Genomic DNA, 18,821 nt, shown 5'->3' with positions numbered 1-18,821 from the left:
TGCTCGGGACTAAGCTCCAGACTCGTATCAAGCCCCTGCTCAGGATTACACCGTGTTCCCACTGTTACTTCAGATACATTAGCACAGTTCTGAATAGGAAGCCAACACATGTTCTTGTTTAATCTTTATTGATTTTTTTTTTTTACAAGTATAGAATCTCATTTAAATCAGATAGCTATCTCAGCATCCAGCAATCTGCGTACTCCTCCTTCTGAGATGCAGCAGAGGACACAAACGTCTCACTGAGGAAGGGGCTTGCTTTGTTCTGGTGATGTGGTAACGAAACCCGGTCCCCGCTGTGCGCGGGGAGAGGAGCGGTGTTCGGCTCGCAGTGGTTACACCACAGGAAGGTTTCTCCCACTTCTCAGGTTGGAATCTTTCTCCTCGCAAACAGAACAAGGCAAAGCCTTCTCCATAAAGCCATCCTCGTCCGGGAGGTTTCACAGATCGCCTCTTTGTGCAGAATAATTCTAGAATGCAACATAACCTTGAGGACATAATGAAGTGTTTTAGAAATGGGCTAAGGCAGATCACGACCGTACTTAGAGCTAAGTAATCAAGCGGATTTACCTACTTCCAATTTACTGGTTGATTGAACATTAGAAAACACAGCTCAGCCCTTTTGGAAGGTGGCCATGCACACAGTTTCCTAAACGTTTCTTTGGCTGGTCAGTGCGGGAAGGGTTAACCTCCCACGTCTGTCTTGAGCCACACGTGGACAAATTCTGTTTACTTTCCACCCACAAAAAACACCAGTGGTTTTCAGAAGTGTAAGTGTACTCCAGGACTATTGCCCCGGCATGGAATGAGTGAAAAAGGACTTTGTATTTATTTTGATTCCAATCTTTCAGATTTTATTTTACTTGTGGCTGACACGGACTGACTTCACTCTTTTTGACTTTTAATACAGATTAAGAGCTGACTAAAGATCTCAAACACTATATACTGAGAGTCACTACAGCTGTTAAAGAAAACACCAGCACTAGCAACACAACTCCACTCCTTCCTTCCTGGCTCTTGGTAAAACCCCCTGCCCTAGAGCAGGACTTCTCTCGCTCTGTGCTAGCGCCGCTCCCTAGCCACTACAGGATTTTGCAAGGAAGCAAACAAGCTATTAAAGAAATATCCAGGCTACCGCATCACAAAGCGCACTTTGTTCATCAACTCTGCCAAATGCCTCTTAGGCCTTTCCTCGTAGGATACTAATAAACTGACTAAAAAGAGAGGGAAGGTTTATGAAAGGAGAATAAACTTATAAGGAGACCTCGTTCTGCTAAATCAGAGAAATATGGATGGGGAATCCCTGTAGAGAGAAATGCGTCGAAGGGAACCGTTGGCCTTGCAGGTTAGTGAGGTGAGAATCAGTTGAGGTTCTGCTGTATGGTAAAGAACCAAAGTTGGCTGTAGAAAGAGAAGGGAATGTCTCCAGTCTGGCCGACTCCGAACAGCGTGTCCCTTCTGTTGTGCTTCCTGCCTGCAGTCCCATTAAATTCCCCAGTAAGGCATCAGGGGTCTCCTCTCTCTCTCATAAACGTCTGGGATGATGCCATATGGTGTCTGTACCATTTTAACTGTCGTCTTCCCAAACAGCTTCCTCTCGTAGTCTATCAGTTGCCTCCAGAAGCCCACGTTGGGGCGTATAACGGGGCGCCTCGATTTGACCCAGTTGTATGCCTCGAACAGGGACACCTTGTGGTACTTCATCAGGTAGGCGATGCACAGCGTGGCCGACCTGCTCACGCCGGCCGCGCAGTGGACGAGGGTGGCCCCGTGCTTCCGCGCCACGCTGTTTATCTTGTCGGCCACGCTGTCGAAGTACAGGGAGATGGGGGCGTTGGGCATGTCAGCCAAAGGCACTTTCACGTATTCGAACTGGGGCCAGTTGAAGTTGGGAATCTCGATGGTCGCGTTGATGATGCAGGTGATCCCCCGGGACAGGAGCAGGTGCCGGTTGGAGGCGACGCTGCCCCGGCTCAGGTACAGCGAGGGGGTGATTTGGGCGATGCCCCCGAGGGCACCTTCAGAGAGCATTCGTGGAGCCATCAGAGTTCTCGGTAAGGAGTTGTGGCTTCTGGAGGTCATGGAGGATCTTGGCACTCACACTTCCATTATGGGAAGGGATCCAACGGGATCTTCAGCCAAGGGAAGGATTGTCTGGCCTGGCGGGGCTAGGGCAGCGAGAGCTTCCACCGCTTCGTCACTGCAAAACACAAGCAAGGCCGGGTGAGCGGGCGGCCGTCCACCGGGACCACGTCTGTGCAAGAGAAGGAAAACCCCACTCGCCCCGCTGCGGGCTCGGCAAACCTCGGAAACCTCGGCAGGGTAAGGTTGTTCTGGGTTTGTGCAGTGCTTGTTACCAGGGGACAGATATTAACAAAACAAAACAAAAAAATCTTCCAGCCTAATTGGGTCCAATTACTCGTCAAGGGCTTAGGCAGCCTACCTGTGGGCCCGGACAGAATTTCAGCCAGATTAGCGCATGGAAGATTGGTTACACCTTTTTCGCATTCAAAAGCAGCAACTTCACAGCTGGCTGGAGTCCAAGGGGATGGTGAGAGGCTCAGGCTGGATACAGATGCCAGCAATTTACCCTGCCCTCTCCCCAGTGCCACCCTGCTTTTTTTAGGTATACGAGAGGCCCTGCCAAAATACATAAACATAGGAAAGTTGCTCATTAGAAAAGGCGGTGAGTCATGTCCATCTCGATCGCTAATCGGCTCTCCGCGAGGCTGAGGAAGTGTGGAAAGAGTGACCTGGTTCTGTCAGAAGCCGAGAGTAAAACCAAAGCAGAGGTAGGGACAAGGGAGGCTCTTTTCCTGCTGCCGTAATGACTGACGAATGTTTTGGAGAGAGCCACGCTCTGCACAGGCTTGGGTTCGCCTGCTGCGGGCCCCAGGAAGGATGAGATCTGGGCACTCCTGCTATTTCAAAGGCCGGAGTTCAAAACAAAATACCTGCTTTCATCTCCCCTACTCCTTTAGGACTTCCCCAAAGCCAGCGGAGAAGCTGTAAGCATGGGGACGAGCCCCGGAGCGTTAATAACTTGCGAGTCACTTCTACCTGCGCCGTCTCCAGCTGGGACTGCCCGGGGGGTGCGGAGCTGCTGCTGCACCTCCCAGCCATGTCTGAGCCCACCCGTGGTGCCCTCGGGCTCCTTGTGGAGGGCTCTGGGTGGTGCTCGGGGGCAGAAGGTGCCTGCCCCCCGCAGTCAGCTCCGAGGCTCGGAGCCCTCAGCGCTCCCAGAGCAGCGCTGCCTGCCCCAGGGGACCGTGGTGGTTCCCAGAGGTGCCACCTCTCCCTGCTGCTTTCCCTACCTGTTTTCTCCTTCCCTGTTTCCCAGGAAAGGCCGAGGTGGGGGCAGAGCCAACCTGGGCCCCCCCAAAGGGCTGAAAGGCTCTGCCTGCAGCTCGCACACCCTGGCACCACGGCGCAGCGGGCGGCCCGGGCCCTGGGAAATGCCGGCAGGTCTCAGCAGCAGCCGCTAGCGCTGCCAGCACATTTTTGGCATGCATGTGCAGTATGGTAACTTAACGAGCATAACACAGTCTCCTCTGTGGCTTGTTCCCTGCTGGCAGCTACTTGAGCAGCTCCTGAAACCGTGGGCCCCAAGTGTGGGCGCTGCGAGGGTTCGTGCCCCGCCAGGAAGATTTTTGTTGCAGCTGCGAGCGCCCAGGTTCCCCTGCAGCCCCCCCCACCACAGCCACCCTGCCGGAGCAGCGGTGAACGTGGTGTTTTTCCAAAGGAATGGAGGTCTTGGAGCATGGGAAATCCCTACCCAGAGGTCTGTTACTGACAGCACAGAGGATTTGGGCACTTACACTTCAAAACAAGCTGCTCCAGATCACCGACTGGCACCCGGACGCGGAGGGCTGCTGATGCTGGGATGTCCCGCGGAGTGTGTCCAGCCCTGAGCTGGGAAGAGAAGAAAAGGTGGGAGTTAACAGGCTGTGGGCCCAGCCAGGATCCCAGGAATTCACTCTAAGTTCTCCTTCCCTGCACCCAGGACACCTGGGAAGTGTTTGGGGTTTTCCTCTTCCATCACAAGCCTTACAAACATACCCTTGCCTTCAGCAGCCACCGAGCTCTCTCCTACTCCCAGAGCCCTGGGGTGGGTCTGCATTTCTTCAGGCAGTGCCCGAAGCTCTCTCCTCTGGGACCCCTCCTGCGAGGGCTGTGCTTCGACCTCCCCGTCCCCAGCACCGCGCCAGCAGGAGAGGTGCCGGGATCGCAGGGGAAGCGTGAAGGGGCAGAGCTGGTGCCAAGAGCTGCAGCATCCCTCCCCGGGGAAGCAGAGGGCTGGGGGAGCATCCCCTTCCTGTATTCCTCCAGCTCGCCCAAAATGAACAAATCCCAGAAGCGTGGGCGCAGCACGGGAACAGCGGCAGAGCCGCCCGCGGGGACGCGCTGCAGGAGCCCACGCAGGGAGAGCGTGAGCAACGCCTGCCCCCGGAGCAGCCCCGAGCAGCCAGCCCCGCTCCACGGCTAGCCACCGAGCCCCTGGGGACAGCAGGACAGGGCTCGGCTTCCCTGCACCTGGCCAAAAAACGAGGAAGGAAATGACACGGAGCGAGGGGAAGCGGGCCTGGGGCTGCGGGTGCAGGGCAGCGGTGTGCACGCTCGCTGCGGCGCTGCCAGCAGGCAGGGCGGGCCAGGAGCTCTGGTGGAGCTGGGAGCAGGCAGAAGGCAAAGCCAAACAGGATTTTGAGCTCCACGCCTCCCTCCGGGAGGGCTGGGAAGCCTCAGCATGGAGGTGACCCGCAAACACGCTGCAGCAGCGGGGCCAGGGAAGGGCTGCTCCTGCGGAGCCCGGCCAGGAGCGCGCTGGGAGGACCCCGCAGGTTTCTCTTACAAGGTGCTGAACCCAGATATTCGTCTGCTCATTTGTCACTGGTTCAGAGAGACCACGCACGGCACCTGAACAGAAACATCGCCCGAGTCCTCGCGGTGCCACGAGCCAGCAGGGTGGTCAGGGTTCAGGTCCCGTCGGGTCCCGTTGGGATGTGGCCTTAGCAAACAGGAGGGCACGGCTCCACAGGTTGCTCAGAAGCCCCCAGGCCCACCCACGGGGCTCACCCCACCTCTGGGAGCACCGCACAGCGCCTGAGCCCTGGTTTGATCCACGGGTGCCAGGCAGTGGGGAGAAGGGAGCGTTTTGTTACACCAACAGTCCTTGGGCACAAAGCGTCACCACCGGAGGAGATGCGAGCCTGAAGGGAGCCTCTGCTGCACCCCAGGCCCCAGCCAGCCTTGGTCAGTGCGTGCTGCTGGCCCCATGGGGCTGCAGATGACAGCCGTGTCCCCGTGGGGTCCTGCAGCCCCAGCTCCACGTGGTGCTGGCGTGATCCTGCCCTCCTCACCGTGATCCTGCCCTCCTGCGCTCCGTGCCAGGGTGCGTCGCTCTCCGGCGCCGTGCACATTTCCTCCTCAGCCCAAGGATTTATATTTTGATTAAAAGACGAGATCTAACGTGTCAAAAGCCAGCAGGGAGAACCTTTTGGTCTTAAAAACGTTAAGATGGACGAGGCGGATGGCCTCGGCGGTGAGAGCAGGGTTAGGTTTGGCAGCGGGGCTGTGACAGCCGGCGGCGTCCCCGCCTGGAGCCGGCCGCGCAGGCGCTCGCTGCAGCCCCTCGGGGGCTCGGGGCACTCGGGGCGCCTTGGGAAGGGCCTCGCTGCTTTCCATAACGCGGTTCCTGTTGGCAGGCACCGACTTATCCGGGCATTTGCATGTGCCGGGCTGGGCTCGCTCAGCAAACTCTGCAGCCGCCGGGGCTGGCAGCGAGCTGCCCGTGTGTGGGGGCACCGCTCAGCCAGGAGGAGCGACACAAGGGATGGCAGCGCCAGCCCCGATCGCAGCAGCAGGGCACCGGGTGGTTTTGGGGCCAGCTGGGAGCGCAGGCAGGGTGCCCGCAGGCCCACGTCTCGGCTACGTGCCACCTCCCCGGGGCTGGCTGGAGGGGCTCCGAGGGGCTGATCGCGGCGCGGCTGCTTCAGGTGACGCTGAGAGGCTTCAGCTGCCCTGGGAGCTGCGTTTCCTCCTAATGCTCACGCCTGGGCCCAGCCAGCTTCTGCCAGAGGCTCCCTGCATCCTGCTGTTTCGCTCCCACGAAATGCCTTTTGCCTTCCTTAGGGCACCCCGTTCCTCCTGGCACGGCCCCGCTGTGACCCAGCGCTGCCCCTCTCCGCGCGGCGCTTCCCAGGGAAGGAGCGACACGGCTCTTCCCAACCGCTGCTCCAGGCAAAACAACAACAAAAAAGCAAGGGAACCAGCTGAAAAAACGAGCCACCCGTACCTGTGTGGTGGTGCTGGGGCAGCAGCAGGGTCCCCAGCACGCAGAGCTCCCCGCTGCCAGCTCAGCACCGGGGTTTTTTGTTCCCTACAAGCACGAGGAGAGGCTCGGGGTGCAGCAAGGCTCACTGGTGGGCTGGCTGCCACCAGGTGCTCCTGCCACGGCACCCTCATCGCTGTGCTGATTCCAATTAACAGGCTAATTAATCTTGCAACAGCCCTGACCCACAGCAAACCCCTTCCAGGCTCTGCCACGCGCTTCCCCAGCCACAGACGTCGGCTGCTGCTGCTGCTCCTCCCGCTGGGGACCCCGAGTGGGGTCCTGGGGCTCCCCAGCCCCGGTGGCACGGGGTCCCTGGGGTCCAGGGACTGGAGGGTTCTGCTTAATGAGGGGTGGGGGAAGTGATTGGGTAATTACAGCCCGGAGATAACCCTGGTCTGCAAAGCCTCCAGCTCCCCTTCAGGAGGGGTTTGTGGTGCTGCTTCCCCAGCCCCTGCTGCAGCAGGGACCTCGCTTCTGCCCCGGGACTGGATCTCCTCAGGATCTCCTCGCCCGGTGCCTCCAGCACACTGCGTCGCTGCGTGGGATAAGTCTGGCGAGCTCGTGTGGCTGTTTTTGCTGTACCCAGAGGCTGAGCTGTGTGGTTCCTCCGTGGTGGATCCCCCAGGACGTGGGGCAGGTGCCCTGCCGCAGGGAAGCCCGTGAAAGCTGAGCCCTGCGAGGCTGCCTGTGCCCCGCTCTGTGGGGCAGCTGGGTGAGACACCAGCTTGGTTTCCTGATGGCAGAGCAGCTCCTCTCGTGGTGAGAGGGGTTTCAGAAGTGATAGGATAGCACCTGTGTGATGGTTTGAATATCAGATGCTCTGCTCCTTCAGAAAGGCCGCTGCTGGCAGCGCTCGTGGGTCTTCTGGCCCAGATCTTGCATAGTTGGGATTTCCTCCTCTCGCTTCAGTTCCCAAAACACAGCTCTGTTAATGAAGGTTGAAATTCCCCCAGGCAAACGTTCTTGGTCCCTGGACCTCCTGAGAAAGGCTTGGAAACACCCCTGAAAGCCCAGAAGGCTGAGGCAAACACAGGCAGAGGTTACAGTGAAGCACGCTGCGGTCTCTAGGCCGTGAGAGGGCCTCGCTCACTGGGCTTCAGACAATGAGCTGGCAAGCCTGAACTTCATGCCTCTTATTCTGGGGCTGCTGGGTGCCTTTTCTCCGACTTCTTTGTTGCTCTGGATGATTTTTAAGGGCTCTTTTAGCTTGAGAGCAGAGGCACTGACTTGTTCCTAAGTGACTGGAGTGAGGCTTGCAGCAGGTACCGCTCTGTGTGGCAGCAGCGTGGTAATAACACACCCGGCACAGGTACCAGCATCTCCCCGGCTCTCCTGCTCCCTCGGGGCTGGCTGAGGTCCTGCAGATGTTTCACTCGATGTCCAGATCCCCGGAGGGGTGGCTGGGCCTGCTCCAGCCTCTGCTGCTGCCCTCGGTGTTCTGCTCTTCCCTGAAGGCCTCAGGAGGGCTGCGTGGCGCTGGGGACAGCAGGGACACCGCGGAGCAAAGCGGGTGGCAGGGCCCGAGAGGTGTCCCGGCGAGTTGAGTGCTCGGGGAGGACCAGGGGAAGCAGGAGCCGTGCTTTCCCCACAAAAGGCAGAGGAGCAGGAGCCCCCGGTTTCTTTCCCGGAGCATCATCTGGGATTCGAGGCAGGTTTGTGGGCTGGGTGTATGAAATGTCAGTGCTGAAGCGAGCTTCTCCCCCTTCCCAGGAGAGGTAAAGTTATTCATTTTAGAGATGACAAATGCTTTCTAATGCTGCAGTAAAGAGAAGAGTCAATATTGCAGGCGCTGAATGAATGAGTCTGCTCAGGGCTCTTCCTAGCCAGGCTGAACAGAAAATTGCTTTGGAAATGGTCTCGGAGAACGGCGTTTAAAATAAATTTCAGCAGAGAGCACAAACTGCAGCCATTCCGGGGTCAGGCCTCGCTCGTACCGCAGCCGGGGGAGCTTGAAGTGGGTTTGGGGCCGTCGGGCAGCCCTGGGCAGTGAGGATGTGCTGAACCTGCTGGCTTCTTGCTCCTCTTCCCATCCCTCGGCAGCCGCTTGCTCCGCTGCCTCTGTCTGTCCGTGGCCGTGCTCCTGGAGCTGTGGGTGCCCCAGGCCCCTCTCGGGAGCGTGGCTGAGAGCCAGCAGCGTGCCCCCGTCACCGCAGGGATGAGCAGTTTGGGTTGGGAAGGGGAAATGGGAAGGGCAGGGGGAGATGTGGCTGTGACAAAGGCTGTACCTCGCGCCTGTGGGGAACCCCGTGCCGTGCTGGTTCCTACAGGCAGGCCGCGTTACCCTCTTGGGCAAGCGCGGGGTGGAAGCTGTCAGATGTTAAATCAGATAACAACCTGCCTCCCAAAGCTCTGGGCAGGCCTGGCTGCCTGCACAGCACCCAGCACAACCGGGTGCCCCGTGCACACAGCTGCCGTCCCAGAGGCTCGGTGCTGGGCTCCACGCACAGCTCCCCTCCATGAGAGGCTTGCAGGGCTCGGCTGCAGGAGCTCAGCAACCCGAGGAAAGGCATTCGGCCAGGGTAATGCACTGAGCGAATGTGCGAGGGGTTAACGAGGAACAGCAAAACATGGTGGTGTTCCCAGAGCATCAGGGCATGCCCGCGGGTTAACTGCTGAATGCCCAGCGCTGCTCTGCCCCTTCTGAAGCTGCTGTGCGTGGAGGCTGCCAGGCCCCTGCTCTGCCAGCAGGGACGCAGGAGGCACCTCTGTGACTCAGGAGCGGGGAGGAAGGGTTTGTCATCAGCACCTGGGTGGGGCTGGATGGGGCAAGGGGTTAGCAGTGCCTGCCTTCACCCGGCCGGGCGCATCCACGCAGCCCGGCTCCCCTGTTTGCTGCTCTCCCAGCACCAAAACAGCAGCAGGAAAAAAACAAAAAAAAAACAAAAAACCAACAACCCACAGGTGGCTGAGGCTCTGGAAGGCTCTGAAGGAAGGGCTGCTACCTGCTCCAGCAGCCAGGGTCCCTGCTCGCTGCCTGCTGCTCCCGCTGCCTGCACGCCTCTCCCTGCTCGCTGCCGTCTCCCACGTGAGGCTGCCTGCCCACGGGCGCCTCGCCGCTCCCTGCCGCCTCCTCCTCGCCTCTGCTTCCTCTCCTCTCCTCTCCCCTGGCAGCTGGGGCCTGCCAGCTCCACGCAGAGCCCTCGCCGTGGGGGAGCCCTCCCGGCTGCTGGGGAGGACGGAGGTGGGAGCCGCTGCGACCCGGAGCGCGGGGATTGATGCGCTGCTGGGAGATGCAGCTGCTCTGCTCGGGGACAGGTCTCCCTCGGCAACCAGCAGGCTGATTTTATGCATGAGAAACAGTCTTTTTTTTTTTTTTAAAGGGAAAAAAAAAAAAGCTGTCTGTTATTTTGGAGCTCCTGGCGTGATCCAACGCGCTGCGCTCGGTGTCTGCTGCTCGGAGCAAGAGGCGGGGGGCTCCCCTGCAGGGCCCAGCCCAGCAGCGTGGCCATCTGCACCTTGCTTAAAAACTTGGGTTGGGTGCACGAAACCTCCCTAAAAACCAGCGTGAAGCCTTGAGGAGGCGTGAACCGGCTCCTACAGTTGTGCGCGGTGCCAGGTGTGCCATCAGCTGAACGCCAGGGACTGCTCTCTAATCCTCTGCTCTCAAAGCAAGCGGGGAGAGATCCCCTGCTCTGAAGCGCACGGCTTGCTTGGCTCCAGGTGAAGGCACATGGGCTGCAGGCAGAGCTCAGAAGCTCCCCAGCTCCCTGCCTGGCCCTGCACAGCCCCAGCTAAGACACCACCTCCTAGGGACACCACCTCCTCGGAGCTCTGAATGACACGGGGCCGGGCTGGCTGCTCGCAGGACCAGGGCTGCTCGGGTCCTGGATGCTGCTGGAGGCTGCGCCTCTCGTTGACGCGGCAGAGCTGTGTGCTGGGGGAGCACCTCTGTGCTTGGCACTGTCCCCGCTGGCCCACTTCAAAACCCATAAAATTGAAGGCAGCTGTGAGTTCGCTCCCTGGAAATCGTGCGGTACTTCCATGCTGACGCTCGCCCGGACCTTTCCGGGGGCTCTGCCAACTGGTGTGCGCTCCGAGCCTTCCCTGGGCAGCCCCAGCGCTCCCTGGTGAACCCGGCTGATGGGTCTGGGGTGGAGGGATTGGAGGGATCCCCCTCAGGGAAGGGCAGCAGGGGCTGTGGCCTCATCCCAAGGCCCTGCGGTGGTTCAGCAGGGGCTGTAGGAGCAAAAAGCACGAGCTGGAGGCAAAGAAAGCGCGCGGGGCTGGCAGCGGGCTGGCTGTGCCCGGCCTCCTGCCCGCAGCAGCTGTAAGGAATGAGGTCACTTTGTGAGCACATCAATGGGGTTGCTTAGGGTAACAGGAAGGGAGGCCGATTTTAATCAATTAGCTGGAAATCGAGTTTACATGCAGCAGCAGGCGCTCCCCATGCGAGCAGCCCGGGGCCAGCACCCCCTGGGCTGCTGGTGCAGAGCTCGAGGCCCCGCGCGCTCGGATTGGTATGGACGGGCGCTCGGCAGAAGGGACAGCGAGCGAATTCCAATTTCCCTCATGAATAGGGACGCCTGGCCCGCTGAATTACTGCTCAGCCTCCCGCTCCCAACAGGAGGAGACACGCAGCCGCGCTCCGTGCGGGGGGCTGCGATGTTTACAGGGGGGAAAGCCACGGCTCGCTGGGGCCCGCGATGCCCCGCGTGGATGCCGGGCAACCCAGCCTGGCGTGGGGAGCTGGGGCACGCAGAGGCACCTGCTGAGCTGTCCTGCAGGGAGAAATACCCCCCGATGGCTGCTCTTGTTTTCTAAAAGGGGAGAGGAGTTGGGCAGGAGGAGCTGAGCGGTCAGGCAGGCAGCAGGGGGTGCCCCGTGAGCCTATGGTGCCGGGTGCGAGCTCGGCTGCCCTCTTCCCGCTCGCTTCCCGAGCTGCTGGAGGCCTGGGGCCGTGCTCCGGGGATTTCCCTCCTGTTTCCAAACGCCAGAGCCTGCTAGGTGTTGACGTTTCCGTTTGCCTTGTGGTTGCTCAGCGTCTCTTTGAAGCCGTAACTCAGCGTGCACGTGGCCAGGCTGGGGACTGGCCATGGACGGGGTTGGGAGGAGCTCCCACACCGACCTGAGGCATGAACCTGGCTGGCGAGGGGAAAACAACCTGCCCACAGGAGGAAGGGGTGGCCGCATCTTCCTGGGGCCTGGCACGGTGGTAGGAAGCCGGGAAGGTTTCTCCATGGCACCGCTGGGCCTTCTGGGCTGCTGCTTCGCTCTCCTGGTCCTGCCTTCTACCTGGACCCCAACTGTGCTGTGCCTGGTTCAGAGCTATTACAGCCTCCCCAAACATGCTCAAGCAGCCCTCTCGTACAGCATTCCACACTTTGTCTTCCCTCCCATTAGATCCAATTTTAAGGACTATTTCCCCCACAGCCAGCCTATTTCTGAACACAAAACCAGCCTGAGCTCTCCAGCTCTGAGCCTTCAGCTGGGTTCAAGCACTGCGTTGAGCCCTGCGACTCTCACCATCGTCCTGCCCAACACAGAGGAGCTGCGAGAGGCAGGAGCAGATCCCTTGGGGTTTGGGTGAAATCCCTGGGATTTCACCTTTGTTTCCAGAGGGAGTGGGGCTGCTCGTGCCCTTGCCTAAGGTCCTTAACGTGGCAGGGGCTGTGTGTTGGGCACAGGTTGGTTACGACCTGCTGTGCTGCTGCCACCCTCCTGATGTTTGCCAGGGCTCTGCCAGCCAAGCCCTGGTGGCAGATTCCTGCTGGTGGGACCTGGCGTGAGCTCTCCAAACCGGGGACTGGTCTCCCACCGCTTGGGAACTGGGGTTGTGGCGCCGCGAAGGCAGAACCAGCCCCGTCCCAGCCCCGGGGAGCAGCGGCACGCCTGGAGGGAGACGGCGAGGCCCAGGGGGAAGGAATCCGCTCCCTGCCAGGGCAGGGAGAGCCGATCCGGTGTATCACGAGCAGAGACAACATTTGGCCAGCGCTAATCCCTCCGCCTCTCCAGTGGCGGCGGCGTTAGGGATAAACCGAACTCGCAACGTGATATTAGGGCATCCGTCAGGGATCAAGGACTCACCCGCTGTCCAGTCGAGCAGGTTGCAATCCCCGCCGGCCGCCCGCAGCCACATGCCAGGCATTGAGCAGCGGCTCCAGAGCTGAGTCAAGGGCCGCGCACGCAGCCGGCGGGGCTCTGGGGCCGGCTGTAGGGCAGCGGGGTGCCCTAAGAGTGGGGTGCCAGGGGGTGCCAGCACCCCCATAGGCACCAGGCAGGGCTGGGGGTGCCCCACAGCACCCGGTGCCGTGAGGGAAGAGCCGAGCCCTGGCACGGAGCTGGAGGGGGGGGGTCCCGCTGGGTGCCAGCAGCGGGGTTTTGCCTTCTCCCCCTTCTCCCGGTGCCCCCTCAGGCACGGTCCCAACCAAGCCACCCTCTGGGGACCCTCACCGGGGGGGGGCCCCGCGATCCGGCGGCGCTGCCCGGCCCCGGGGAAGGGGGGGGGGGTGTGGGGGAGCTCGTTTGGGGTCGGGCACCCCCCCCAGCTCCCCATCACCCCAAACCCACCCCACCCCACACACACGCCTTCTCGCCCCGCAACCCTCACCTGGGCTCCGTGTGGGGCTCGCTTGGGCTCCGTGGCGGCGGGCAGCACTTTTATCCGCCGGCTGCCGGCTCCGTCGCGGCGCTGCCACCTGATCGCGGCGCTGCCGGGGCCGCCCTCCGCCTCTCCTCCCTTCCCTTCCCTTCCCTCCTCCTTCCCGGCCTCCTGCCCGCCCCCCCGCCCGCCCCCCGGTGGCCGTTGCCCGGTGCCAGTTGCCCGGTTACGGCGGGGCCGAGCCCGCCCGGCTCTGCCCCCCCCCCCACCCGCCCCGGGCGGAGCTGATGGCGCCCGGCCCGCCCCCCCCTCAGGGCGCTGAGGGGAGTGGGGACAGGGGGGGACGCGATATAGGGACATTACAGTGTGTGGGGACGTTACGATGCCATAAGGGGACACAGCAGGGTCCTTGTGGGGTGTCACTGTGGGGACATTACGGTGTGTGGGGACTGTGGGGACATTACAAATGCCATAAGGGGACACAGCAGGGTCCCCATAGGGGTGTCATGATAGGGACATTACAGTGTGTGGAGACACTACGTGATCTGTCGGGACATGGTGGGGGCCCTGTGGGGACAGAAATGTGGCAGAGTCCGTGAGGGGACGCAGCAGGTCCCTGTGGGGACATTACGGCGTGTGGGGACATGGTGGGGGCCCTGTGGGGACAGAGATGTGGCAGGGTCTGTGAGGGGACACAGCAGACTCCTTGTGGGGACATTATGGCATGTGAGGACACTGCAAATTCCATGAGGGGACACAGTAGGGTCCCTGTAGGGGTGTCACCATGGGGACACTACACAATCTGTGGGGACATTACAAATACCATAAGGGGACACAACAGGGTCCCTGTAGGGGTGTCACTGTGGGGACATTACAATCTGTGGGGACGTGGTGGGGCCCCTGTGGGGACAGAGATGTGGCAGGGACCATGAGGGGACACAGCAGGTCCCTGTGGGGGTGTGACAGTCTGGGGACATGACAGGGTCCCTCTGGGGTTGTGGCAGGGTCTGTACCCCCCATCTGGGGATGTGATAAGAGCATGTGTGGGGCACAGTGAGTTCCCTGTGGGGACATGCCAAGAATAAGTGTGGGGCATGGCAGGGGCCCTGTAGAGATGTGGTGGGGTCCCTTTGGGGACATTACGGAGTCAGTGTGGGGACATGTGGGAGTCCCCGTGGGAATTTCACAGCCTAGGGGCTTGACAGGGTTCTCGTAGGGACGTGGCAGGGTCCCCCTGGGAACGTGACAGGAGTATATGGCGGGGGCCCTGTGGGGATGGGGATGTGGCAGAGTCCCTGTGGGGACATGATGGGTATATGTGGGACATGGCAGGTCCCTGAGGGAATGTGACCGTGTGGGGACGTGGTGGGGGCTCTGTTAAGGGTGGGACGTGCTGTGTCCCCATGAGGAATTAGCCAGCATGGGGGGGGGGACATGGCAGGGTTTCTCTGGGGACCTGGTGGGGTCCCCATGGGGAGGGGACAGCGTCAGGATAGAGCTGGAGCTGAGCCCGTGCTTTGGGGACTGGGACCTCCCTGCACACACGGAGCTGGACAAGGGGGGGCTGAGGGGACACCTCGGGCTGGGGTCCCTTCTCTCGCAGCGGGGTGGGCTTTGGGGAACTCGAGGCAAAGCTGGCGGGGTCTGCGCCCCCCTGCCTTCGCCACCATGTCGTGCTGGGAGCAGCCTGTGAGCTCAGCTGGCCTGACACAGGGGAGGAGGAGGAGGAGGAGGAGGCAGCAGCCTCCGCTTTAACCCCCCGGCTGCCAGTGCCTGGCCAGCAGTCTCCAAAGCATTGCCACCCTGGCTCGGTTTTGTTCGTTTTCTGCTGCTGTCGTCGTGTGTTTGGACCAAAATAGCAAAAATCCCTAATAGGAAGCTTCCCTTACCTCCGAGCCCTCTGGCTTTTATCTCACTTCAGTAGGTTTCGTGACTCAGCAGCCCAGATGGAGCCGTCCCTCACAGCCTTCAGCACCAAATCTGTTTATTGCTCCAGAGGCTGTTTTTCCAAGAGCCTCTCTGCTTTGTAACAGCCAGTGCTCTTCCTTAAAACCCTGCCTCTCCAGCCAAGGAGCTCATCACATTCAGCGCGGAGGTGGGTGAGGAACAAAAATAGACAAATTAAGAAAACCTCAAAAGGCCAAAAAACGAAAATGTAAGGATTTCGGCTCTGTGAGCCGGAGCTTTGCTCTGCCTCTGTCTTGCGTCAGATTTGCTCTGCTCTTCCTCTGCCCCTGGAGCCACACCACGGGCAGGGATGGACCCCGGGGCAGCAGGTCCCCTCTGCCCGGTGCCATGGAGCCGTCCCTGGCGCTTCTGGCAGCTGGGGCTGGCTCTCGGCATGCGTGGACACAGCTGGGGTTGTTTATTTCCCCTAGCATGGGAATCACTGCACGCCCTTCCCTGGGTCAGAGAGCAGAGGGCACAGCAGGGTGTTAGGTCGTGGGTAGGCTGTCGGGGTACCCCTGCGGGTTTCGAGGTGTTTCCCTCTGCAGATGGCTCGGAGGTGAGATTTCGGGTCTGCCGAGGAGCTGCCAGACAGACTGACCTTCCCTGGCTGTCTGCTCAGGGCTGTGGGACTGTGCCTTGGAGCCCTCACAGCCCAAATCTGGGGGGCATCAGCAATGGGCAGCGCAGAGAGCCGTGAGGATGTTTTTTAGGGGTGGCAGCCTCAGCACCTCCTAGTATTTGTCCAAGCACCGAGCAACCAAACCCCCCGCCGTCTCCCCCTTGTCCTCTGACTGCCACAAAATGAGAAATGCATTCCTGGGCAGAGCCGGCTGCTTGTCACGGGTGGTTCTTAACTACTCGTGCAGCGGTGGATGGATGCTTTTAGTGCCGGTGTAATTTGGGCTTTTAACCTTCACCCTGCCAGCAGCTCTGTGTTTTCAGCATGGGTTAGAGCAGGCAAAGAGGGAAACTCTTGAGGCCTTTGACCCAAGGATGCAGCAAATGAAGCGGGTGCGGGAGTTAAAAGGAAACATCGTCTCCTCCCCGCGCTCAGCCCCTCTGCAGGGTTTGCTCATGGGCGGCTCTCGCACGGGCAGTTTCAGCCAGAGGGGAGCGTGCCACCAGGCACTCCAGGCCCTGCTTGTCCTTGGTCCCCACCAGAGACGTGTTCTTCTGCTGCCCTGGCTGTGTGGGATGGTGGCAGCTCATGGGGGGCTTCCCCTCCTTCCCCTAGACACGTAGGGTTGTGCGTTATGGGTGGTTGGGCCAGGTGATCTTGGAGATCTTTTCCAACCTTAAAGATTCTGATTCTCTTCCCTTGGAAGGGAAACAAAAACGGTGCTGGGGCAAGAGAGGTGCAGCAGGACCAGGCCCCCTCCATGAGGCCCCGTGTTTGGGGTCAGTGGTGCCTCAAAGAGGATCCTCGAGCCCAGGAAGGGCTCAGTCATCCCCGGGGTGAGCGTGGCGCAGCGCAGTCCTGGGCGCATTCCTGAAGGGTGCGTCTGGCCCACAGTTCATCAGCCGGTCATTAGGGTCATTAGCTTAATCACCGGGGTGTTTTCCTGCCCTGCTCTGTGATCAGCGGTGGCCACGTGGCCGCCCAAGTGGGGAGCAGATCGCCGGTTTCCGCAGCGGCCCCAGCGCCGCGCGCAGGAATCCAGCACCCGCCGCCAGCCATCCTCTCCAGTTTCCATGGTTACACGAGAGTTTACCCGGCCCTGGAAGGGCGCAGGGACCCCGCCTGATGCTAGAGGCCTGGGGCCGCGGGACCTCCTGCCTTATTGACAGCAGGGCAGGGCGGTCAAACCGCTCAGCACGGGCATTCGCTGTCCTTGCGGCGTGCGTGCCCCTGCTGAGCGGCACCCTCGGGGCACCCAGGGGGCTGTGGTGTGGTTTTGGGGTGCTGCCTTCCCCTCCTCGCCCCACAGCCCGCCAGTGACAGCCTCGGGGACCCATGGGGATGCAGGGAGAGATCTCCTGCAGAAAAATCCAGCTGAGGAGCCGTCGGCTGCCTCTCGTTAGATGCGAGGTGACAGCGCGGAGCAGAGGGAACCCTGAGCAGGCGTTCAGGCTACGGCTTGTTAATGGGGGAAAACAGAACCTGAGCTTTAGGTCACCGCTGATGATTTAAGTGGCCAAATATAGGTCACCAGAGGCCTCTCTGGGGAGGCAGGAGAATGTCAAAACACAGCAGGATTTTTGCTCACTTTCAAGCGACGAAGGAAGCAGAGAGGTTGTGTATCCAACCCATGGGGCGAGTCCTCGGTGCTCCCTGACCCCTGGCAGGGGACAGCTCAGCTCCCGTGCCCACGGAGCCCAGGAGGTGGCCGCGGTGCCACCTCGGCAGTCAGCTGCGAAGGCACGTGAATGCTGCGGAGCCCGTGTGGTGCTCTGATTCATGAGCCCGCTGCTGGAAGGGCTTCCGCAGCCCAGGCGTGGTGCGCCCGGCCGCGGGGAGCCGCGTGTGCCAAGGCTGAGTCACCGCGGGTACGGCCTTGCGCCTCGCCCTGGCAGCCCGGGCATCCCTGCACGGGAAAGCACCACGCGCTTGGGCCAATTCTCCCTCTGCTCTTCCTCCTGTGGGGGACGGCGGGGTCTGTGGGGTCATAGGAAGCAGCTCTGCCATGGCTGGTGGCTGGAGGGGTGCCCTTGTTGCACTGCTGGCTGCTCAGATGGGCGAGCGAAGACAGGAATCGTGCAGGGCCCCCTAACGCGGGATGTTTTGGCAGCTCCCTCAGCAAGAAGCTGGGTGCAGAGGGGTGCCAGGGTGCCGGGAGGGTGGGGTGAGCTTCATCCGGGTGCTGGCCCACTGAGTCACGGGGCTGAGCAGCCACGCGAGCCGCAGCGTGTGTGCATGGCCTGGCTGGGGGTGGTGGTGCCCCGTGCCGTGGGGAGGTGAGGGCTGAGGGGTTGACGTGGCCGGCAGCTCAGCCTCCCGAGGCGCTCATCCCTCCTTGCACCTCTCCCACCACGGCTCCCTCCTGTCCCAGCCTGCGCACCACCCACCTCCGGGGCAGCCAAGCTGGGGTCTCTGCCTCTCCGCAGGGGCCTCAAACATCTCCTGGATCTCCAGCCTCCTCGCTCATGCTTTTGCCTGCATGTGGTGATGCTCTCAAACCCCGCTTGGTGTTTAGCAAACAGCACCCATGCAGCCCACGCAGTCCTGCTCGCCCCTGTTGGGGACGCGGTGGCAGCTGTCCCCAGAGCACTGCCCCGCTGTGCTGCGAGGACACGACCTGTGCAGACCAGGCAGTTCCTGGGATTTCCCAAGCCACAAATCGCTGGGCCACCCTGAGTGCTCCCCCGTGTTCGGGTTTCCCCTGCTCTTTCCTACCCCCTCTGATGCTTGTTGGGTTCCCGTGCTGCTCCGACCCGGCACCGCTGTGGTGTGCTGACGTGTTTGGGGCGTGTGGCCTGGCCCGTGGCGGTTTAGGTTTCACCGGCCCCACCTGAGGGAACTTGAGCAGGCACGAGAACTGGGGCTTTTTGTGACTCTGTTATCAGTGTTATCTGCTCTGCTGCAGCCTGCTGCGTCCGTTGGGAGCTGGGGAGCCCGGGGTTGTGCTGGGGGCTGCACGAGCCCCCGGGACCCGGTCCGGGCAGCCCAAAGCTCCCGGCTCTGAGCCACCGAAGGGCTGAGGGTGTTTGCTGCTGCTGTGGCTGCAGCTGTCAGAGGAAAAAAAGGACTGATGCTTTTAATGACAGGCAAATAACAGCGCTAAAGATTCGTGCACGCACCCTGTGTGACGGCTGCTAGAGGTGCCCAAGAAGGTGCAGGGACCGAACAGCTCCAGCCTCTCCCTATCGCTGGAGCTCCGCTGTAATTAATGCTGCCGGTATCCAGATAGGCACGTGAACCCGAACTGGCCGCCTTCCCATCCTTCCCCAGCCTTGTTCCATATTTAATCTTTCATGTTCACCTGAGTCTCTAATTAAACCAACTGTAATCCTTAGCAGAGAGCCCGCAGTGTGCCAACGAGCTCTGGCATTCCCGAGCACCGT

The 18,821-nt window shown here is 61.0% G+C and overlaps 1 protein-coding gene across 2 annotated transcripts; it reads right to left on the bottom strand.

Moving 5' to 3' along the window:
- Positions 1-117: 117 nt before the first annotated feature.
- Positions 118-13,008, bottom strand: DUSP14 (dual specificity phosphatase 14). Of its 2 annotated transcripts, XM_084299822.1 has the most exons (3): positions 12,879-13,008; positions 3,819-3,912; positions 118-2,200 (listed from the first exon to the last, which is right to left on the bottom strand). In XM_084299822.1, the coding sequence occupies exon 3, from the start codon at positions 2,080-2,082 to the stop codon at positions 1,486-1,488; it is 597 nt and encodes a 198-aa protein (XP_084155948.1). In that variant the 5' UTR covers positions 2,083-2,200; positions 3,819-3,912; positions 12,879-13,008; the 3' UTR covers positions 118-1,485. The 2 variants fall into 2 exon arrangements, with proteins under 2 accessions (XP_084155948.1, XP_084155949.1); XM_084299823.1 differs by lacking the exons at positions 3,819-3,912; positions 12,879-13,008 and adding an exon at positions 2,444-2,504.
- Between the last annotated feature and the right edge of the window lie 5,813 nt (positions 13,009-18,821).

This window comes from Netta rufina (assembly GCF_964035555.1).
Source record: "Netta rufina genome assembly, chromosome: 21".
Taxonomy (NCBI): Eukaryota; Metazoa; Chordata; class Aves; order Anseriformes; family Anatidae; genus Netta; species Netta rufina.
This window is presented reverse-complemented; position numbering and strand designations above follow the sequence as displayed.